Here is a 22,926-nt window from a genome sequence, read left to right on the forward strand (position 1 = left end):
AACATTGCAAGATTATGCTCCTCTATCCATGTTATGCACTGTTAATGGCAAAGCTGTGGGATGTGACCAGCTGGCCAACCTACATCAGTGCAAAAAGAATATAGCTGAGCCAAAACAATGACAAGTTAAACAATAATTGTGTTCATCTACCTTAGGTCAAATAAAACAGTGCAGAGTACTTAATAAGGGCGAAGAGCTGAGAGATGCAGGGGTTCAAAGATTCAAAGGTGGGTGAGACTGCAACTAGAGGTCATGGGTTAAGGGTGAAAGGTAAAATGTAAAAGGGGAATATGAGGGGAAATTTCTTCACTCAGAGAGTGGCGAGAGTGTGGAACGAGCTGCCAGCATAAGTGGTGGGCGCAATTTTGATTTCAATGTTTAAGAGCAATTTGGATAGGTACATGTTGGGAGGGGTATGGTTCAAGTACAGGTTGATGTAACTAGGCAGTTCAAATGGTTTGGTGTGGACTAGGTGGGCTGAATAGCCTGTTTCTGTGCTGTAGTTTTCTATGAATCTATTCTAGAGTCAGTGAACAAAAACTTAATCAAACCCTAATTTAATGTTAACATTAACAGCATGCCCAGAAGTACAGGAGAAGATGTAGAGTGTCGAGCCTTTTTTGAGAATTATGTTCCAAGGAAGGTAATTTGGTCTTGGATGAAATATGTTGTAGACTTATTGGAATTATACCTGAATGATTAAATTACAAGCATAGCATTTTACTTGAGCTTTCATGCTATTCAGCAGATTGCAATCACCAAGAGTAGGAATCCACTGTGATCAAATTCTTCACCTGGTCACCAGTATAACCCCTGTGCTTGGATATTCAAAACCACACCAGGCCCAAGGTGTCTGTAGAATTTCTACTATGACAACCCACCACAACAAAGTCACAAAGAGTTTCAAAACCTGGCTGTGAGATCAGAAAAGATTTGAGAGCTTGTTGGGGGTTTGCAATTAGGAAGTTCAGTAAGGAGAGCATGTTAAATAGAGGATGCAGGTTCAGAGAGTGAAACAGGGGAGAGGAGTGAGATAGACAGCTAGCACTCTAAATGATGCTCAGAAATCGAGAGTTCAGATCAGCATCAAGAGGTGTAAAGGGGTGTGGATGGGGAGGGACTTCTACTAAATGAAAAATGTTTCCCTTATAATTTCCAACATCAATGCAAAAAACATCAGACACTTTAATGGTGAAACAGCCCATCAGTTTAGACTTTCCAGGCACAACCCGGGTTTGAGTAAGTGATCTCATTGATGTGTACACATCAAATATTGGGTATCTAGGTGTAGATGACACAAAATTTGATCCAGACTTTTCAGAAAGGAAGCAGCTTTACATGCAAAAGGTAACAGAAATGTTAAATACTTCTTTACAAGTAGCAGTTGATGTTGGATGACTGTTAAATTCAATCAGATTTTATTAAGCATGACTGGAAATGGAACAAGGGCAGATATACAGATCAAGATCACATACCAGATTGACATAGTGAAGAGGCAGGAGGGCTGCCCATTTGTCTTGTCCCAATTTCCCCAGTAACCAATCCCCATATTCTCAGATTCATAAGTATGTGTAATAACTCATACCCTTATCCTTTTCTCTTCCTTCTGATCCATGCAGGTATTCTCATGTATCCCATCTATCCAACCCTTTTCGCAAGTCCCACTAAACAGTTACTTTCCTTGCTCACTCAGTTCCAGCTGACCACATACTCAACCAAGTCCCTATTCCTGCCTCCGCTGTTTCCATCTACCAGCCCTACCTGCCTTATTTGATTCTTCTCACTGCCCTCTCTAATCAGATTCTATTACTGGTGAACAATCCCTTATCCTAAATTCTGAAATCCAAAAAGCTCCGAAAACCAAAGTTTTTCTCGCCAACAGCTGATGTCACTCAGGTGTGACATCACTAGCAGAGGCTGCCAGACGTCAGTTGTGGCTCAGCACTCATACTGGTTACATGTGCATTTGCTGTTCACTGATATTTTGTGTTCACTGTTGACTTTGTGTTCAATTTCACTGTGAAAATGTCAAAAAGAGCTGCAGATACCCCTATGGGTAACAATGAGAAAAAGAGAAGGAAGCACCTATCATTATCAGTAATGCAGAAAGTGGAGTTATTGCAGAAGCTTGATCGTGGTGTGTCTGTGCGACGTCTTACTGAAGAATATGGTATCGGAACTACCACTGTATATGATTTAAAGAAACAGAAAGACATGTTACTGAAGTTTTATAGTGACAGTAACATTCTACATTTATTCCAATAAGTCATTTACCATGTGCTGGATTCGGTTCGTTTGAAGCTGTATATTTTTACGTTTTTGTTGGAAATAAAATTTTTTCTTGTCACTATTCCGAAAACAACAGTATAACAACTACTTACACAGCATTTACATTGAATTAAGTACTATAAATAATATAAAGATGATTTAAAGTATACGGGAGGATGTGCGTAGGTCCGGAACTCCGCCAGGTCCTCAAGTCCACCCGCACCTAGACAGGTTAAATAAGGGACTTGAGCATACGTGTTTTTTTGGTATCTGCAGGGGTTCCCAGAACCAATAAGGAGAGATTCTGAAATCGGAAAAATTCTGAATTCCAAAATGCAACTGGCCCCAAGGATTTTGGATAAGAGATTGTGGACCTGTATTTGCAGCCCTTTGTTGCCTCTGGGTATCACCTCCCAGCCTCTGTAGCCAACTCCACCCATCCCTCCTCCACCTGCTAATCAATCCCACATCACCTAGATCAAATTGCCAGCTCTTGCCCTCTTTATATTGGCCATCTCCCCTTTACTCCCTCAGTCCTGACACAGGGTTTCAACACAAAAATGTCAACCATCCTTCTGCCTCCAAAGATGCTGCATGACCCACCGAGTTCCTCCAGAAGACATTTTTCCCCCATATCTTTCCCACCATTCTTACAAATTCCTCTTGCTAGCTCTCCAAGAACTGGCAATCTTCATACAAATCAGTTGCCCTGTAGATCTGTGCATATATAGAGGCTTTCCAGAGATGTGAAAGCCAATGCAGGCACCAACTAAGCACTTTGCATTGACTGGCTTCAAGTTCGCCAGTGCATTTTGACAAGAATTAATGAGATACTGGAAATGTGAGGCCTCTATTTCACATTAACAAGCTATATTGATGCCACTCACCAATACCATAAACAGAAAGCAGCCAAAACTCCACAGCAATGCTTTACATGGTCCAAAGGGGGTCATAAGCAGAGTCAGTCATCAGGACATTGACAGGTATGTCGTTGTGGGCATTCCTGAGTCAAGGCTGAAAGCAGATCACAGTTAGAGCTTAGCATCCAAGGATACACATTGTTTCAAAAGGAAAGACAGATAGGTAGAGCAGTTCAGTGGCTCTGTTGGTAAACTGGCAGCATAGAAAACCTACAGCACAATACAAGCCCTTTGGCACACAAAGCTGTGCCAAACATGTCCCTACCTTTGAAATTACCTAGGGTTACCCATAGCCCTCTATTTTTCTAAGTTCCACGTGCCTATCCAGGAGACTCTTAAAAAACCCTATCACTTCCGCCTCCATCGCCATCGCCGGCAGCCCATTCCACACTCTCACCACTCTCTGCAAAAAAACTTACTCCTGGAAGGACAAACCAGAAGACTGAGTACAGGATTAATGGTCAGTTACTTAAGAGTGTGAATGAACAAAGGGACCTTGGGGTTCAAATCCATACATCCCTCAAGGTCGCTGTGCAGGTTGATAGGGTAATTAAGAAGGCCTATGGGATGCTAGGCTTCATTAACAAAGGGATTGAGTTCAAGAGTAGAGAGGTCATGTTGCAACTCTACAAATCTCTGGTGAGACCGCACTTAAGAGTATTATGTTCAATTCTGGTCACCTCATTATAGGAAGGATGTGGAAGCTATGCAGAGGGTGCAGAGGAAGTTTACCAGGATGTTGCCTGGCTTGGAGAACAAGTCATATGCAGCAAGGTTAGCAGAGCTGGGACTTTTCTCTTTGGAGTGTAGAAGAATGAGAGGGGACTTGATAGAGGTCTACAAGATTATGAGAGGCATTGATAGGGTGGATAGTCAGTACCTGTTTCCCAGGGCACCAATAGCAAACACCAGAGGGCATATGTACAAAATTAAGGGAGGGAAGTTTATTCTTTTCTTAAAAGAAATTTGTTCTTTTTATCTGGTGGCAGTACAGTGCAATACATAAAATTACTACAGTACTGTGTAAAAGTCTGAGGCACTTCAGCAATATGTGCCTAAGGCAGGCACAGTACTGTATGTACTTTGATAATAAATGTACTTTGATGTTGTTTACTTGGATTTTTCAGAAGGCATTTGACAAGGTGTTGCACATGAGGCTGCTACACAAGAACAGCATTACAGGAAAGATACTAGTATGAATAGAAGGCTGATTAGCAGAAGGCAAAGAGTAACAAAGGGGGCCTCTTTTGGTTGGCTGCCAATGGATAGTGGTGTTCTGCAGGTGTTGCTGGGACTTCTTTTCACATTATATGTCAATGATTTGGATGATGGTATTGGTGGCTTTGTGGCCAGGTTTCCAGATGATACAAGATAGATGGAGGGGCAAGTAATGTTGTGGAAGCAGGGAGTTAGTAGGACAGCAATAGATTTGGAGAATGAGCAAAGGAGTGGCAGGTGGATTACAGTGTAGGCAGGTGAGTGGTCATGCACTTTGGGATAAAGAATAAAATACAGACTATTTTCTAAAATAGTCCAAAATTCAGAAATCAGATGCAAACGGACTTGAGAAACCTCGTGCTGGATTCCTCAAAGGTCAACTTCAATTTGAGTCAGTGGTAAGGAAGGCAAACACAATGTTAGCACTCACTTTGAGAGGAGTAGAATATAACAGCAAGAATGTAATACTGAAACTTTATAAGACAATGGTGAGGCCTCACTTGGAGTATTGAGAGCAGTTTTGGACTCCTAATCTATGAAAAAATCTGCTAACATTGGAGATGGTCCGGGGAGGTTCACAAGAATGATCCCAAAAATGAAAGGGTTAATGTATGAGCAGCATTTGATGGCTCTGGACCTGTACTTGCTGTAGTTTAGTAAAATGAAGGGAGATCTCATTGAAATCTATTGAATACTGAAAGACCTAGATGCAATGGATGTGACAGGATGTTTCCCCACAGTGGGGTAGTCTAAGGACCAGAGGGTACAAATTCAGAATATAAGTACTGTACATCCCTTTAGAACAGAGCTGAGGAGAAATTTCTTTAACTAGAGGGTAGTGAATCTGTGGAATTCATTGCCACAGATGGCTGTGGAGACCAAGTCATAAGTTATATTTAAGGTGAAGGTTAATAGGTTTTTGATTAGAAATGGTGTCAAAGGTTACAGGGAGAAGGCAGGAGAATGGGATTGAGCTGGTTAATAAATCAGCCATGATGGAATGGCAGAGCAGACTTGATGGGCTGAAATGTCCTAACTCTGCTTGTTTCTTATGGTAAACCTTATTGTGCCTAAACTGAGATCAATGAGTATACTCAGCAGAGAAGTAGGAGGCAAGCAACATTAATAGCAAATAATTAAGTGCTATAACAGCTGAAAGAAATAAAGAGGGGAAGAGATGTTCAACAGATTTTTGTCCAAGGTGACTTAGAAGTAAAAATAAGCAGATTATTAATGTTCTTGGACCAAGCTTTATTAGAGTATTAAAGCAAGTCATGTCACTACTCTTCTGTTCTTTGGAGCATTACAACATAAAACAACTTTCACACAAATTCAAAAAGCAAATAGGTGTAGTTTCATTGTGGCAAGTGTTTCCATGCAGCCAAAAAAGACAGGTAGACAACTCCTGCAACATTCATGGGAGACTTTCTTTTGACAGCAATTTGACAAATACAGAATGATATGGACCACACCAAGACTACACCACTTGCATTTGAGATAAAATTAATAAGGCCTTGTTTTTCCTTGTACAGTCTCAATAGATATTACTTTCATAGAAAACTATCCTTCATAGTCTTCAAACAGCAGAGTGCAAGTCATCTTTTAGTCATTTAAATTAAGCATTGAACTCTCTTGCATGAGATTCTGGCAAGGAAATACTCCAGTTTCAGGTGTTTAGCACAGGAACACTTCTAAAGTGGGCAAATTAAGCCCAAGTGAAATTCACAACAAGTATTGTCCATAAGATGGGCACAGGTAAAAGAAACACTGGGATATCTGGCACAGGAAGAGTCACGCTGTGCTCATATTTGGCAAAAGTGTTTTCAATGCCAATGTTTCAGCAAAGGATGAAGCTACTCAGGATCAGTCTTAAGTCACATCATACAAGTCAGTAATGATAGAGCACTGCCTTTGTCCATGTCACCTCAAGGATGAAGGTTCTATAGGGAAAGAGCAGTATTGTCTATATTGCATCAAGAGCATGTTTTTATGTAAAGCTTTCATAATAATAATAATAATAATACGTCCCAAACACTACAGTCTACAGAGTTTTCTCAAATACAGTTGTTTCAATGTAATAGAGCTCCCAGCCCACCCTCTGACCGCAGAAGAACAGTCAGCTTGGGGTGGCTTCAGTGATCAGATACTCATTGTCCAAGTCACCATTAACAGGCTCCTCAAGCCAAATCACTGGTGCTACCACCTGGCACGCTGGATCCCAGACATCTGGTTATAGTCAGCAAGCTGACGGAACACGATCCGACTGAGTCGCCATTTGCTCTTGACTCCTCGTGGCCGTGAGGTGAGGACACAGCGATTGCGAATCCGGACTGGGCAGCTGTCTCTTGGCAGAACAGCAATCTCCTTGTCAGCAACCTCCTGCAGGAACATACCACTTGAGTGAATAAAGTGCACAGCAGTGGTCACTTTTTGCAACTAACAGTGATTTAACTTGAAATGCTTGTGCTGAAATTCCACCACCTTAATTCTGGTCTCTGTTGGATCCCCCCATTTTCTTCATCTCATCACTAGAAGCTGTGCTATGTGTCAATCATACAGCATGGAACCATGCCCTTTAGCTGACCCAGATGTCAATCTACACTAACCATATTTTCCTGCATTTGGTCCATATCTCTCCATTCTTCTCATACAACTGTATCTGCCCACAAGTTTTTTTAAAATACCACAGCTGTACTGCCACCTCTTCGGGCAGCTTGTTCTACATGACCACCACTTTGTATGGGAAAAGACTTGTCCTTCAGATCTCTTAAACCTATGCTTTTTAGTAGCACACCTCAAAAGTTCTCTCAGAATCCTGGTTTTCCTTTCAAGTCAAATCAAGTTGTGTTCATTGTCATGTGCACCAGGATGGTGAGACAGAGTATAACAAAAAAACTAGCAGTATCACAGGAATATTCCGCTTTTCAGATACTCTTTAAGAACCCATCTCCCACTTGGACCAATTTTTTTTATATCTTGTACCACCATGGCAAATTGTGACAACCTTTTGACAGAAATGAAACGTCTTCTACGGGTCTTGCCTCCCTCTGTCAAGAATTGAGTAAGTGCATAGGAGGTTCTGCAGACTGACCCCCATGATGAGGGCAGCTTGTCACAGAGTGGGCATATGCTTGCTCGCTTTTGTAACAGCTTGCAACAGCTCAATTTCTTTTCTGTATCCGTATGTCAACTTCCAAAGATTCATGTGGAAGAATACTCAACAAGCCTAACAAATCTCATCATTTAAAAATTACCCTACATTGTTTTGGAAGATAAACAAGACCTCACACTTCCACATTTAATTCCACTGGCTACACCTTCACCCACTCACCTAACCTGACTACATTGCCCATTCGGCATCTTCCTTATAGTCCACACTGCCACTCAGCTATATCAAATGTTGACATTTTACTTCTGACAAACATCTTCAAGCTGAAACAGTAAAACTCTCTCTACAGATGCTACCCGACCTGCTGTGTGTGCAGCTTTTTGTTTTTATTTCATACTTCCAGGATCCCCATTAATATACAACACATCTCTAATGATTCAAGTCATTGCTGCAGACTGTGATCCTACGAGTCACGTCCATCCATCCCCAAAGTAACACATTTATTTCTACACAAAAACAGCCTCTTACTGACTTGCCCGAAAGGCCAAGATCAAATATTAAGCTTGTGTTGCCTTATTCTGGAATCCTCCTCAACAAGGCACAGCTTAAATCAGTTTAATGGAAGAAATATTTATATTTTATATTTAAAATATAAAATATATGAATTTTTATATAAAATTTATATTTTAAGGCTTCAGTATTTTCTTAATTAAGTCCTTTGGGAATGATGAATCATCATGTAGCTTTGCTTGCTAAATACTGACCTCTTCTGGCTCTGTCCTGCATGCTAAGTATTAAACACGAGGGAAGTAACTCTCTTCACTGTGGTGCATAAACCCGAGGGTATCGCCAGAGTAGTTTCAACCACTGCTCTGCGTGAACTTAACCATTTACTAACAAGGCTGCCAGGTGTACAACTGAACAACTGAAGATGCAATCTGGAGGGCAGGCACAAGGCTGGGGATAATTTTCCAAAGATTCAGAGGAATGGACAGTCTCAGTGTCTTTCTACCTGTGGATTTCCGACAGGTTCAGTTTCAAGGTAAGCTTGGTGAAGGGAGTCAATGTTGAATATTAAGAGAATCAAAGGATATGGTACAAGTGCAGGAAAATCATACGTGGCCTACCTCTGCTTCTTATGCTCTAATGAAGTATGTTCTGCATGACTAAAAATTGCATTTTAAAGAACATGGAGATAAACTCACATAAGTCACTGAGTTTCAAATAGTCCGGCAGTTAGTATATCAACTGCACTTGAGAGCAGAAATAGTTTTTGTTTGATAAAGCTCTGCAGAAATAATCCAAAGTTGGGCAAAGCTCTAATTTTTGTACTGTGCAAACATTAACAGTGAATCTTCCTTCTGCAGCATGCCCTGACCATGTCAAATTTGGTATCACACAGAAGAGGGTGCAAGATTAGTGTAAAGAAGTGATTGACATATGCACTCAATGGGCCAAAAAAAATTCAAGTTGCTTTGAGGTCCAGTCATGGATACATCACCGCCCATCACTTTTGCTCCAGTGTTTCTACTCACTAGTCCCAGAACTTCAATGTGGACACTGCAGCGACACAAGTACTTACTGTAGTTGTACAAGGCAGCGTCACACACCACCCTCTCAAAGAACCCAAAGATGGGCAATCAAAGTCAGCCTTGTTTCAGTATCAGATGTGTAGGTGAGCAAAGGTTGGCACAGATGTGATGGGCAAAAAAGCCAATTTATGCTGTTTGACACACTGACAAAAATTAAAATTTCACTCACCAACTCTTTAATGAACCTATATTTTAAACATGTAACTGTATTTGTTATTCATTTTTTATTTGTGTTGGTGCGTGGCCTAGTGGGCAAGGCATCAGACTAGTAACCTGAAGGTCACTGGTTCGAGCCTCAGCTGAGGCAGCGTGTTTGTGTCCTTGAGCAAGACACATTGCTCTGCGACGTCACCAGTGCCAAGCTGCATGGGTCTTAGTGCCCTTCCCTTGGACAACATCGGTAGCGTGGAGAGGGAAAGGCCTGCAGCTTGGGCAACTGCCGGTCTCCCAGACAACCCTGCCCAGGCCTGGGCCCTGGAAACTCCAGGCACAGATCCATGGTCTCTCGAGACCAACGGATGCCACCTACCTTTTATTTTATTGAGATACAGTGCAGAACAGATTCTTCCAGCCTAGCAAGCCACACTTTTCAACAACCCAGCAATTTAACACTAGCCTAATCACAGGACAATTTACAATGACCAACTAACCTACAAGTACATCTTTAGACTGTGGGAGGACACCCATGCAGTCACAGGGAGAATGTAGAAACTCCTTACATGTGGCACCATAATATTAGCCACAGTATTTTTGCATATATTAAATCACTGTTTCTCCAATTTACAGAAAATATAATACTCACTTCAGCACACACCACCTACTGTGTTTTGGCATTTAGTATATTATGCCTAGCATCACTTTATGGACCTACACTATGTAAACAAGCTACTTAATGTATTGTGGCGACCCACTTTCTGCTCAGGCAAACCGGCTCACAAATAGCCAGGAACAGTTAGGAATAGTTAGGAACAGCAACAGGCCAATAACTCTACTGGATGTTTTTTATAGACCATCCAATAATAACAGGGACATCGAGGAGCAGATAGGGAGACAGATTCTGGAAAGATGCAATAATAACAGGGTTATCATGGTGGGAGATTTTAATTTCCCAATATTGATTGGCATCTCTCTAGAGCAAGGGGTTTTAGATGGGGTGAAGTTTGTTAAGTATGTTCAGGAAGGTTTCCTGACACAATATGTAGATAAACCTACAAGAGGAAAGGCTGTACTTGATCTGGTATTGGGAAATGAACCTGGTTAGGTGTCAAGTCTCTCAGTAGGACAGCATTTCAAAAATACTGATCACAATTCTATCTCCTTTACCATAGCATTGGAGAGGGATAGGGACAGTCAAGTTAGGAAAGCATTGAATTGGAGTAAGGGGAAATATGAAGCTATCAGTCAGCAACCTGGAAGCATAAATTGGGAACAGATGTTCTCAGGGAAATGTATGGCAGAAACATGGCAAATGTTCAGGGGATATTTGCATGATGTTCTGCATAGGTACGTTCTAATGAGACAGGGAAAGGTAGTAGGGCTACAGAAACCAAGGCTGTTGAAAATCTAGTCAAGAAAAGCTTACGAAAAGTTCAAAAAACTAGGTAATGATAGAGATCTAGAAAATTATAAGGCTAGCAGGAAGGACCTTAAGAATGAAATCAGGAGAGCCAAAAAATGCCATGAGAAAGCCTTGGTGAACAGGATTAAAGAAAACCCCAAGGCATTCTACAAGTATGTGAAGATCAAGAGGATAAAATGTGAGAGAATAGGACCAATCATGTGTGACAGTGGAAAGGTGTGTACGGAACCGGAGGAGATAGCAGAGGAACTTAATGAATACTTTGCTTCAGTATTCACTATGGAAAAGGACCTTGGCGATTGTACGAATGACTTACAGCAGGCTGACCAGCTTGAGCATATAGACATTAATAAAGAGAATGTGCTGGAGCTGTTGGAAAGCATTAAGTTGGATAAGTCTCTGGGACCAGACGAGATACACCCCAGGCTAATGTGGGAGATGAAGGAGGAGATTGCTGAGCCTCTGGCAATAATCTTTGCATCATCAATGGGGATGGGAGAGGTTCTGGAGGACTGGAGGGTTGCCAATGTTGTTCCCTTATTAAAGAAGGAGATTAGAGATCATCCAGGAAATTACAGACCAGTGAGCATTACTTCAGTGGTTGGTAAGTTGATGGAGAAGATCCTGAGAGGCAGGATTTATGAACATTTGAAGAGGCATAATATGGTAAGGAATAGTCAACATGGCTTTGCCATAGGCAGGTCATGCCTTATGAAACTGATTGAATTTTTTGTGGATGTGACTAAACACATTGATGAAGGTAGAGCAGTAGATGTAGTGTATATGGATTTCAGCAAGGCATTTGATAAGGTACCCAATGCAAGGCTTATTGAGAATTAAGGAGGCATGGGATGCAAGTGGACCTTTCTTTGTGGATCCAGAATGAGTCATATTCTTCATGGAGGTTGGTGATCAATGCTATGCCTCAGGGATCTTTTGTGAGACCCCTTCTCTTTGTGATTTTTATAAATGACCTGGATGAGGAAGTGCAGGGATGGGTTAGTAAATTTGCTGATGACTCAAATGTTGGAGGTGTTGTGGATAGTGTGGAAGGCTGTCAGAGGTTCCAATGGGACATCGATAAGATGCAAAACTCTGCTAAGAAGTGGTAGATGAAGTTAAACCCAGGTAAATGTGAGGTGGTTCATTTTGGTAGGTCAAATATGATGGCAGAATATAGCATTAATGGCAAGACTCTTGGCAGTGTGGAGGATCAGAGGGATCTTGGGGTCCGAATCCATAGGACACTCCAGGCTGCTGCACAGGTTGTCCCTGCAGTTTAAGAAGGCATACTTGGCCTTCTTCAATGATGGGATTGAGTTCAAAAGCCGAGAGGCAATGTTACAGCTATATACAACCCTGGTCAGACCCCACTTGGAGTACTGTGCTCAGTTCTGGTCACCTCACTACAGGATGGATATGGAAACTATAGAAAGGGTGCAGAGGAGATTTACAAGGATGTTGCCTGAATTAGGGAACATGCCTACAAGAATAGGTTGAGTGAACTTGGCCTTTTCTCCTTGGAGCAACGGAGGATGAGAGGTGACCTCATAGACGTATACAAGATGACAAGAGGCACTGATCGTGTGGATAGTCAGTCTTTTTCCCAGGGCTGAAATGGCTAATGAGAGAGAGCACAGTTTTAAGGTGATTGGAAGCAGGTACAGAGGGGATATCAGGGGTAAGTTTTTTTGCTCAGAGAGTAGTGAGTGCGTGGAATGAGCTGCCGGCAACTTTGGTGGAGGCAGATATGATAGGGTCTTTTAAGAGACTTCTGGATAGGTACATGGAGCTTAGAAAAATAGAGGGCTATGTGTAACCCCAGGTAATTCCTAAAGTAAGTACATGTTTGGCACAGCATTGTGGACCAAAGGGCCTGTATTGTGCTGTAGGTTTTCTATGTTTATACCTTAATCTTCTGGACGAGCCTCCCAAGTATAGCTCTACTTTCACCAATCACCTCATCACTGTCAAAAAACTGAATCAAGTTATTACATGACCTGTCCTGCACAAAGCCATGCTGGCTCTCCCTAATTAGCCCAAATGCTCATAAATCTGATCCCTATCTATTCTCTACAGTAATTTTCCTACCACTGAAGTGAGACTCCCCGGTCTCAGTTTCCAGGATTATCCTTGGTTCCCTTCTTGAATAATAACCATATAATGGAAGAATATTAGCTATTTGACAGATTCCAGAACATTAAACAATTTTGAATCTTCAATTCTCAAGATACAATGAAAAGCCTGTCTTGTAAACCGTCCATATAGATCAAATCACTATGTGCACTAAGACAGAACGACGTTTGATCATACCTGCAGTTCCTTTGGTAAAATGGTGTTCTTTCGTATTGCATTGAGTCGCCGCCTCTCATCTGCATACTCAAAAGCCAGCTTTCTCCTTTTCACGTCCCTTAGCATTCGCCAGTCCACATAGTAATTACGAACCAATCCCAAGTTTCCTCTGGGAAGCAATGACAAGAGCTACAAAGATAGAAACACAAGCATTTGAAACGAAAAATTATTCCAAAACAGGTGCCAGAACAACAGAAAAATGAGCTTTAATTTAACTTATCAACTACTTCAGAGCTACAAGACTTCACCAAGACAGTATACAAACTTCAAAGAAATAAGTCATTCTCAAATTCCTTATGTACTTGGAAAGTGAACAAGTACAGGTCAGTAGGGTAAGAATTCAGTGGGGCTGGATGATCAATATTACCGGCAAAAAAAGACCCAATTAGATCCACAGCCAGCAAACTTCAGAAGAGGGCGAGAAGAGAAGCAGGAGGGAAGTGAGAAGATATGGTGAGGTGGGTATGTGGAAGGGAAGCAAGTGAATGTCGTGATAGACCCGGGGAGACGGAGGGAACGATAGACCCAGGCTTGGAGGTCAAAAGGGGGAAAGGAAAAGTAGAGGATCCAGAGAGCAAGTGGCCAGGCCTGTAGCGGCGGCGAAGGATAGGGACCCGCCATAGCAGACAGAACAGGAGCCATGTCCTCCCGCCCGACTTTCCCCGATCGCTCACCTGCTGCCCGGCTCCGTACAAAAAGCTCACAGCCCAGCCTACAGCCGCCATCACAGGCTCGACTCTCCGAGTGTGCGGCAACCTTCCCAAAACGACCAATCGGCAAAGGCCTAAAAAAAAGCCGACAGCTGCCGGAAAGCTGGTGACAAGGTCGGTGATTGGGCAACGTGTGAGAGGGAGGAGGAGCTTAGACCATTGGGAGATTTACATGGTCAGCTCACTGAGGGAGAGCGAACTGCAGCTATAAATTTGCACTAGACCCTCCCGACCAGCATTATACCTCACTGTTATACAGTGACTGACCCATCCCGACCAGTGACCCGTCCCCTCCGGTACTGTATCGCATTGTTAAACCTATCCCAATCAGTACTGTACTGCACTATTATATAATGACAGATCCATCCCCTCCGGTACTGTACCACACTGTTGTACACAAACTGTAACCGTAGGCAGCTGTCGATCCCAGTGGATCATGGGTTTGCGCCTCTGGTGGACTGTGTCCTTTCTTGGGTCAGAAGATTTGAAGAACCGGCTGTTGCCCATGCAGAGGGCTCCCCCTCTCCACGTTACTGATGCAGTCCAAGGGAAGGACAAACGCCAATGCAACTTTGCACCAGTGTCGTCGCAGAGGTTGCCAGAGTGAAGTTGTAAACAATATCAATTTGCCTTAGAGACCCCGGGTCCAGACTTCTTCCTTGGGGTTTACTCCCGAAGCTTTTCCCATGGATGGGTATGGTCGCAAGGCAGCGGAGGCTTAAAATCAGAGTTCTCCTTCTCCTTGGTGGGCTGCCGTCCAAGGCTGATGAACCTCACCTGCCAGAAGCAACTGGTTTTGAGGTGCCTTCTCTTGTCAGTAGAAACAGTTCCTCCGGGCCTAATAGCTAAGCCATGCCTGAAGGCCGAGAGTTGGACTTGGTTGTCAGAGACTGTTAAAGTCGCACACCATTTGGAGCACTTTATAGGTAGTGGGAACTTAACCCCACTACCACCCCTGGCAATAACAACCTCAGGAATCACACTGTTATACAGTGACTGACCCATCCTGACTAGTACTGTACTGCACTGAAATACAGTGACAAACCCATTCCCCCAACCCAATATTGTACCACGCTGTTATACAGTGACTAACCTGATCCATCCAGTACTGTATGCACTGTAATATAGTGACAGATCCGTCCCTTCTGGTATTGTACCACACTGTTATACAGTGACAGACCCATCTCCTCTAGTACTGTACCCCACTATTTTCCAGTGACATGCCTGTCCTGAGTAGCAATCAGTGATCTGTCCCGACAGTACTATTCCTTAGTGTTATCACTGATTTGACTCTACCAGGAGGAAGGCATGGTGGGATTGTCTACAGAGTCTCTGTGGGTGGAAGTTAGGAACAGGAAGGGGTCAATAATTCTACTGGGAGTTTTTATAGACCACCCCATAGTAACAGGGACATCAAGGAACAGATAGGGAGACAGATTCTGGAATAGTGTAATAATAACAGGGTTGTTGTGGTGGTAGATTTTAATTTCCCAAATATTGATTGGCATCTCCATAAAGCGCGGGGTTTAGGTGGGGTGGAGTTTGTTACGTGTGTTCAGGAAGGTTTCCTGACACAATATGTAGACAAGCCTACAAAGGAGAGGCTGTACTTGATCTGGGGTTGGGAAATGAACCTGGTCAGGTGTCATATCTCTCAATGGGAGAGCATTTTGGAGACAGTGATCACAATTCTATCTCCTTTACCATAGCATTGGAAAGAGAGAGAAACAGACAAGTTAGGAAAGCATCTAATTGGAATAAGGGGAAATAGGAGGCTATCAGGCAGGAACTTGGAAACATAAATTGGAAACAGATGTTCTTAGGGAAGCATATGGAAGAAATGTGGCAAATGTTCAGGGGATATTTGCGTGGTGTTCTGCATAGGTATGTTCCAATGAGACAGGGAAAGGATGGTAAGGTACAGGAACTATGGTGTACAAAGGCTGTTGTAAATCTAGTCAAGAAGAAAAGAAGAGCTTACAAAAGGTTCAAAAAAACTAGGTAATGATAGCGATCTAGAAGATAAGGCTAGCAGGAAGGAGCTTATGAATGAAATTAGGAGAGCCAGAAGAGGCCATCAGAAGGCCTTGGTAGACAGGATTAAGGAAAACCCTAGGCTACTGTGAGAGGTGAGAGAGGAGATTGCTGAGCCTCTGGCGATGTTCTTTACATCATCAATGGGGATGGGAGGGGTTCCTGAGGATTGGAGGTTTGCAGATGTTGTGCCCTTATTCAAGAAAGGGAGTAGAGATAGCCCAGGAAATTGTAGACCAGTGAGCCTTACTTCAGTGGTTGGTAAGTTGATGGAGAAGATCCTGAGAAACAGGATTTATGAACATTTGGAGAGGCACAATATGATTAGGAAAATGATTATGGATTTCATCAAGGCATTTGATAAGGTACTATTACATACTGGGTGTCTGACCAGCAGAGAAAGAAGAATCCGTTGGAGTCTGGTGGTACCAAACTAAAGGTGTTTATTAGTAAACTACACAATACAATATCAAAAATGCAAATATACATATAAAACAAGTTAGCAGTAATAAACCTAAAAGTGTAGGAATAATAATAATCAATAATAAACAAGCTCTATTGATGACTAGGGGTAAATGAATTGTCATAGGAAAGTACAGAGTTCAGTTCATAAATGCTGATGTAGTTATGGTTGTTGTATTGAAATTGTTGGAGAGAGAGAGCGAGAGAGAGAGAGAGAGCGAGCGAGAGGTAACAGCTACAGCAGGCAAACCTTCCATTGCTTTCTTAATCCGTCGTATCGTTGTGGTCATTCAGTTATGACCCCTCTGTTCTTCAGCTAGACCATTCTTCTGTGGTGGACTCATCACTCTGGCATGAGTGGACACACACACAAGTCCCCACTGGCCCTGCTGTAACACTGTGAGCTTTACTGAACGATCTCCTGATTCGGTCTCCGAAGCCCCCACCTTTCTGTGGGTTCCCAACACTCAGTCAGTGTCCACTGGTGTGTCTGAAGGGTGTCTCTCCAGACCTGTCTTTTATCCCCACTCAGCTATCCATCAACTCTGAATGACTGTGTCCATCAAATCAGGCCACTCCTGCTATCTCCTGAGGAATGTTAACGAGCAAAGTAAGGTCCTTGTAGTGGAAGGTAAATAATCCAGGAAGAGTCAAAATACAGTAAATCAGCAGTCTCTTTCCTCCTCTTATCTGTAGCAGATGTTCTTGCCTGGGCTTTATCTCTCTCTCTCTCTCTCTCTCTCTCTCAATAGCAGCATAGCAACAACAATAGTTCATAGTTCTCAGGGGGGTGGGAATGGTTAACTCTGCACCCCATTGACCATCAGGTCTGTCCATCAATCATAACAGTACCCCATGCAAGGCTTAGTGAGAAAGTAAGGAGCCATGGGGTCCAAGGGGACATTGCTTTGTGGATCCAGAACTGGCTTGTTCACAGAAGGCAAAGAGTGTTTGTAGACGGGTCATATTCTGCATGGAGACCAGTGGTGTGCCTCAGGGACCTGTTCTGGGACCCCTACTCTTTGTGATTTTTATAAATGACCTGGATGATGAAGTGGAAGAAGGAGTTAGTAAATTTGCTGATGACACAAAGGTTGGAGATGTTGTGAATAGTGTGGAGGGCCGTCAGAGGTTACAGTGGGACATTGTTAGGATGCAAAACTGGGATAAGAAATGACAGATGGAGTTCAACCCAGGTAAGTGTGAAGTGGTTCATTTTGGTTGGTGAAATATGATGGAATAATATAGCATTAATGGTAAGACTCTTGACAGCATGGAGGATCAGAGGGATCTTGGGGTCTGAGTCCATAGGACACTCAAAGCTGCTGCACAGGCTGACTCTTTGGTTAAGAAGGCATACAGTGCATTGGCCTTCATCAATCATGCAATTGAGTTTAAGAGCCAAGAGGTAATGTTACAGTTATATAGGACCCTGGTAAGACTCCACTTGGAGTACTGTGCTCAGTTCTGGTCACCTCACTACAGGAAGGATGTGGAAACTATAGAAAGGGTGCAGAGGAGATTTACAAGGATGATGCAGAGATTGGGGAGCATGCCTTGGTTGAGTGAATGAATGAATGAAATTTTATTTCAGTCAGTACAAACATAACAACAAGCATCATTTTCAACAATGATTTTATAAGACAAAATTAAATAATAAAAATCTTTAAAACAGACTGAAAGGTTGTAGGCTGAAGCTACGGCTTATTATGCCTACCCCTCTTACTTACACAAAAACATATTTGGCGTCAATCGTCACATCAAAACAAAAAAGTTTCATAATCTTTTAACACAAAATCCAATTCCAAGTATCATTCATTTACATTACTTCCATTCATGTTAAATCATGTATTTTATGTTTGTTCATTAAATTATTTTTAAATAATTTTTTAAACTTGTTAAGTGGGGTGTATGTTTTTAAATTCTCATTACAACTGTTCCATAGATTCACCCCCTGAGTAAAATACAACGATTTTTTCCATTTGTTCTTATCCTTTGTTTTTGAAATAAACATGTTTCTCTCAAATTATGTTGACTTTCTCTCATTTTAAACAATCTTTGGATACTTTGTGGTAACCATCTATTTTTTACTTTATACTAAATAGTAGATTGGTTGGCTCATAATAACTTGTCTTATTTAAATTTGTATGGCTTTCTTTTGGAGTAAAAAAAATTGAGTTTGTATTTGTTTTGTATGTATTTCCCCATACCTCTACACAGTAAGTCATGTATGGGACTATAAGTGTACAATATAATGTTTACAAAGATTCCTGATTTAAGAAATCTTGCAGTTTGTACAGCATTGCAATAGATGTTGCCATTCTTGCTTTGAAATAATTTATGTGGTTTCCAGCTTAATTTATTATCTATTACCACCCCTAAAAATTTTGCTTCAGATACCTTATCAATTTCAACATCATTTATTCTAAGTTTACTATACGAGTTTGGTACACAGTTTCCAAATATTATGTATTTAGTTTTACTTAGATTCAGTGATTTGTTGGTATCAAACTATTTCTTTATAATTTTTAGTTCTTTCTCCACTGTATCCAAAAGTTGTTTCAGATGTTCCCCACTACAAAATACAGTAGTATCAGCAGCAAATAATATACATTTTAATGTCTGAGAAACCATATATATATCTCATTTATATACAAAATGAACAGCAATGGACCAAGCACTGAACCTTGTGGAACCCCACAAGTTACCCTCAAAAGTTTTGAATTTGAGTTGTTTATATGTACATACTGATACCTGTCTTCTAAATAACTACTTAAACCAGTCATGTGCCACCCCTCTAATACCATATCTTTCTAATTTTGTTAATAATAATTTATGGTCAATGGTGTCAAATGCTTTTTTTAGATCAAGGAATATTCCCACTGTGTATTTCTTTCTTTCTATAGCATTTGATATTTTTTCTACGAAATCTATTAATGCTATTGGAGTGGTTCTTTTTTTTCCTGAAACTTTATTGCTGTTCACAGAGTATATTATGTTTTATTATATCATCATTTAACCTTTTACAAATATTTTCCAATATTTTGGAAAACTGTGAGAGCAAAGAAACTGGTCTATAATTCGAAAATACATGTTTATCTCCAGCTTTGTATATTGGAATGACCTTGGCTATTTTCATTTTATTGGGAAATTTTCCAGCAATCAAAGATTGATTACAGATATGAGTCAGTAGTCAATGATGTTTTAATTAAATACATATCATATCCATTCCAATCTGTTGATTTCTTGCTCTTTGACTTATATACTATATCAATTATTTCTTTTTCATCAGTTGCTCTAATAAACATAGAGTAAGTGTTTATATTGATAATATTACTATTTACTCCATCTTTATTGCTGGGTTCAGTGATTGATTTTGCTATTTTTTTCCACATTGACAAAGAAATCATTAAACCTATCTGCAACCAAATTAGTATCCTTTATTACCATATCATTGTTTGAATTAAAGTAATATGGGTAAATTGTTTTTCTTTTATCCTTTTTAATAATTTCATTTAAAACTCCGTATTTTTAATATTATTTCTTTTATTCTCCAATAACTTACTATAACAACTCCTTTTACTAGATCTCATAATACTTGTTACTATGTGTATAAAACTCATATGAGTGTATATATGTATACACACACACACGCACGCACGCACACGCACACGCGCACGCGCACGCGCACACACACACACACACACACACACACACACACACACACACACACACACACACACACACACACACACATATATATATATCTCAAATAATGTCCCATTTGCCTGCATTTGGCCCATATCTCTTTCAACCATTCTAATTCATGTATCTGTCCAAGTACCTTTAAATATTATTTATGTACCTGCCTCAACCGCTTTCACGTACAGACCACCCTCCATATAAAGAAGTTGCCCTGCAGGTTCCTCCTATTAAATCTCTTCTTCTCAACTTAAACCCATGTCCTCTCATTCTTGACTCCCCAAGGGAAAAATACAGTTTGTATTCACCCTGTCATGTCCCTCATAATACACCTCTCTTAAATTACCCTTCATTTTCCTATATGGCAATGAAAAAAAGTACCTGCCACCTCAATCTCTCTCCACAAACCAGACCTCAATTCCCAGAAGCAACTTTGTAAATCTCCACTGTGGACTTTCCAGTTTAATGCCATGTTTTCTATAGCAAGGTGACCAAAACTGAACACAATATTTCAACTGCAGCCTTAGCAACATCAGTATGATCAGTGCAGGCCAATAAAAAAGAAAGGAGCTGTAAGTAGAGCAGCAATTGTTGGAGAGTGGCATTGTTAGAGTGGTCCAGCTTTGGCTCAAGAGGGTTAGGCAAGAACAGGCTTGGGCAAGGAAAGGCTAAAGTTCTAAGTAAATAAGGACTGGTATTTTTTTTCTGTTAGTACATACCTAGTACACCGAGAATGGATTTGAATATTTTTTGTGGGAAATTTGGGAGTCCTCAGGTGATGATTTGTCCAGCACACATTTATGCTAATCATGGTCCTTGTGATATTCACTTCACAGCAGTCCCTAGCTCAAACAATGACATAACCAATGAGATGCAACTGTTTAGAACAGGGGTGCAGTCAAGATGCTTTGAATTTGTTTTTCTGGCTGAAGAGAGTACTTGCAATGTTAAGACAGTGTTCAGCATATACGATGAGAAGTGGTACTCCATTTGACTTAATATTGGCAATACCTTCCCTTCCGATCATACCCCTCCATTGGTTGAAGTTGTGACTGACTCTGGCATTGAAGTCCTTAAGAAAATTACTTTATCCTCCTTGTAGTTGCTCAACAGTGTTACATCTAGGCAAGCATAGAAAGTCTCTTTTTCGTACTTATATAGAAACATAGAAAACCTTCAGCACAATACAGGCCCTTCGGCCCACAAAGTTGTGCCAAACATGTCACGGCCTTAGAAGTTACTAGGCTTACCTATAGCCCTCTACTTTACTAAGTTCCATGTACCTATCCAAAAGTCTCTTAAAAGACCCTATCGTTTCCACCTCCACCACCATTGCTGGCAACCCATTCCACGCACTCACCACTCTGAGTAAAACACTTACACCTGACATCTCTTCTGTACCTACTCCCCAGCACCTTAAACCTGTGACCTCTTGTGGCAACCATTTCAGCCCTGGGAAAAAGCCTCCGACTATCCACACAATCAATGCCTCTCATCATCTTATACACCTCTATCAGGTCACCTCTCATCCTCCGTCACTCCGAGGAGAAAAGACTGAGTTCACTCAACCTATTCTCATAAGGCATGCTCCCCGATCCAGGCAACATCCTTGTAAATCTCCTCTGCACCCTTTCTATGGTTTCCACATCCTTCCTATAGTGAGGCAACCCGAACTGAGCACAGTACTCCAAGTGGGGTCTGACCAGAGTCCTATATAGCTGCAACATTACCTCAAGGCTCCTAGATTCAATTCCACGATTGATGAAGGCCAATAGACCATACACCTTCTTAACCACAGAGTCAACCTGCATAGCTGCTTTGAGTGTCCTATGGACTTGGACTCCAAGATCCCTCTGATCCTCCACACTACCAAGAATCTTACCCTTAATAACTATATTCTGCCATCATATTTGACCAACCAAAATGAACCACTTCACACTTATCTGGATTGAACTCCATCTGCCACTTCTCAGCCCAGTTTTGCATCCTATCAATATCCCACTGTAACCTCTGACAGCCCTCCACACTATCCGCAACACCTCCAACCTTTGTGACATCAGCAAACTTACTAACCCATCCCTCCACTTCCTCATCCAGGTCATTTATAAAAATCACGAACAGTAAGGGTCCCAGAACAGATACCTGAGGCACCCCACTGGTGACCGACCTCCATTCAGTATATGACCCATCTACAACCGCTCTTTACCTTCTGTGGGCCAGTTCTGGATCCACAAAGCTATGTCCCCTTGGATCCCATGCCTCCTTACTTTCTCAATAAGCCTTGCATGAGGTAGCTTGTCAAATGCCTTGCTGAAATCCATATACACTACATCTACTGCACTTCCTTCAAAAATGTGTTTAGTCACATCCTCAAAAAAATTCAATCAGGCTCTTAAGGCACAACCTGCCCTTAACAAAGCCATGCTGACTACTCCTAATCATATTATACCCCTTCAAATGTTCATAAATTCTGCCTCTCAAGATCTTCTCCATCAACTTACCAACCACTGAGGTAAGACTCACTGGTCTATAATTTCCTGGGCTATCTCTACTCCCTTTCTTGAATAAGGGAACAACATCTGAAACCCTCCAATCCTACAGAACCTCTCCCATCCCCATTGATGATGCAAAGATCATCGCCAGAGGCTCAGCAATCTCCCCCTCACCTCCTACAGTAACCTGGGGTACATCTTATCCGGTCCTGGCAACTTATCCAACTTGATGCTTTCCAAAAGCTCCAGTACATCTTCTTTCTTAATATCTACATGCTTAAGCTTTTCAGTGTGCTGCAAGTCATCACTACAATCACCAAGATACTTTTCCATAGTGAATACTGAAGCAAAGTATTCATTAAGTACCTCTGCTATTTCCTCCGGTTCTATACACACTTTCCCACTGTCACACTTGATGGATCCTATTTTTTCACGTCTTATCCTCATACTTTTCACATATTTCAATGCCTTGGGGTTTTCCTTAATCC

The 22,926-nt window shown here is 41.5% G+C and overlaps 1 protein-coding gene across 1 annotated transcript; it reads right to left on the reverse strand.

Moving 5' to 3' along the window:
• Positions 1-5,642: 5,642 nt before the first annotated feature.
• On the reverse strand, positions 5,643-13,871 carry mrps14 (mitochondrial ribosomal protein S14). Its single transcript, XM_059984910.1, has 3 exons — positions 13,713-13,871; positions 13,000-13,167; positions 5,643-6,785 (listed from the first exon to the last, which is right to left on the reverse strand). Exons 1-3 carry the CDS (start codon positions 13,761-13,763, stop codon positions 6,603-6,605), a joined length of 402 nt encoding a protein of 133 aa, XP_059840893.1. The 5' UTR covers positions 13,764-13,871; the 3' UTR covers positions 5,643-6,602.
• Between the last annotated feature and the right edge of the window lie 9,055 nt (positions 13,872-22,926).

This window comes from Hypanus sabinus, chromosome 11, assembly GCF_030144855.1.
Source record: "Hypanus sabinus isolate sHypSab1 chromosome 11, sHypSab1.hap1, whole genome shotgun sequence".
Classification (NCBI taxonomy): domain Eukaryota; kingdom Metazoa; phylum Chordata; class Chondrichthyes; order Myliobatiformes; family Dasyatidae; genus Hypanus; species Hypanus sabinus.

Excerpts from the sequence above, each read along its gene's own strand:
- mrps14 (XM_059984910.1), bottom strand. The coding sequence starts at position 13,763 with ATGGCGGCTGTAGGCTGGGCTGTGAGCTTTTTGTACGGAGCCGGGCAG. Across the intron at positions 13,168-13,712 it reads TGTACGGAGCCGGGCAGCAG|CTCTTGTCATTGCTTCCCAG; the intron begins GTGAGCGATCGG and ends CTATCTTTGTAG. Across the intron at positions 6,786-12,999 it reads TTTTACCAAAGGAACTGCAG|GAGGTTGCTGACAAGGAGAT; the intron begins GTATGATCAAAC and ends ATGTTCCTGCAG.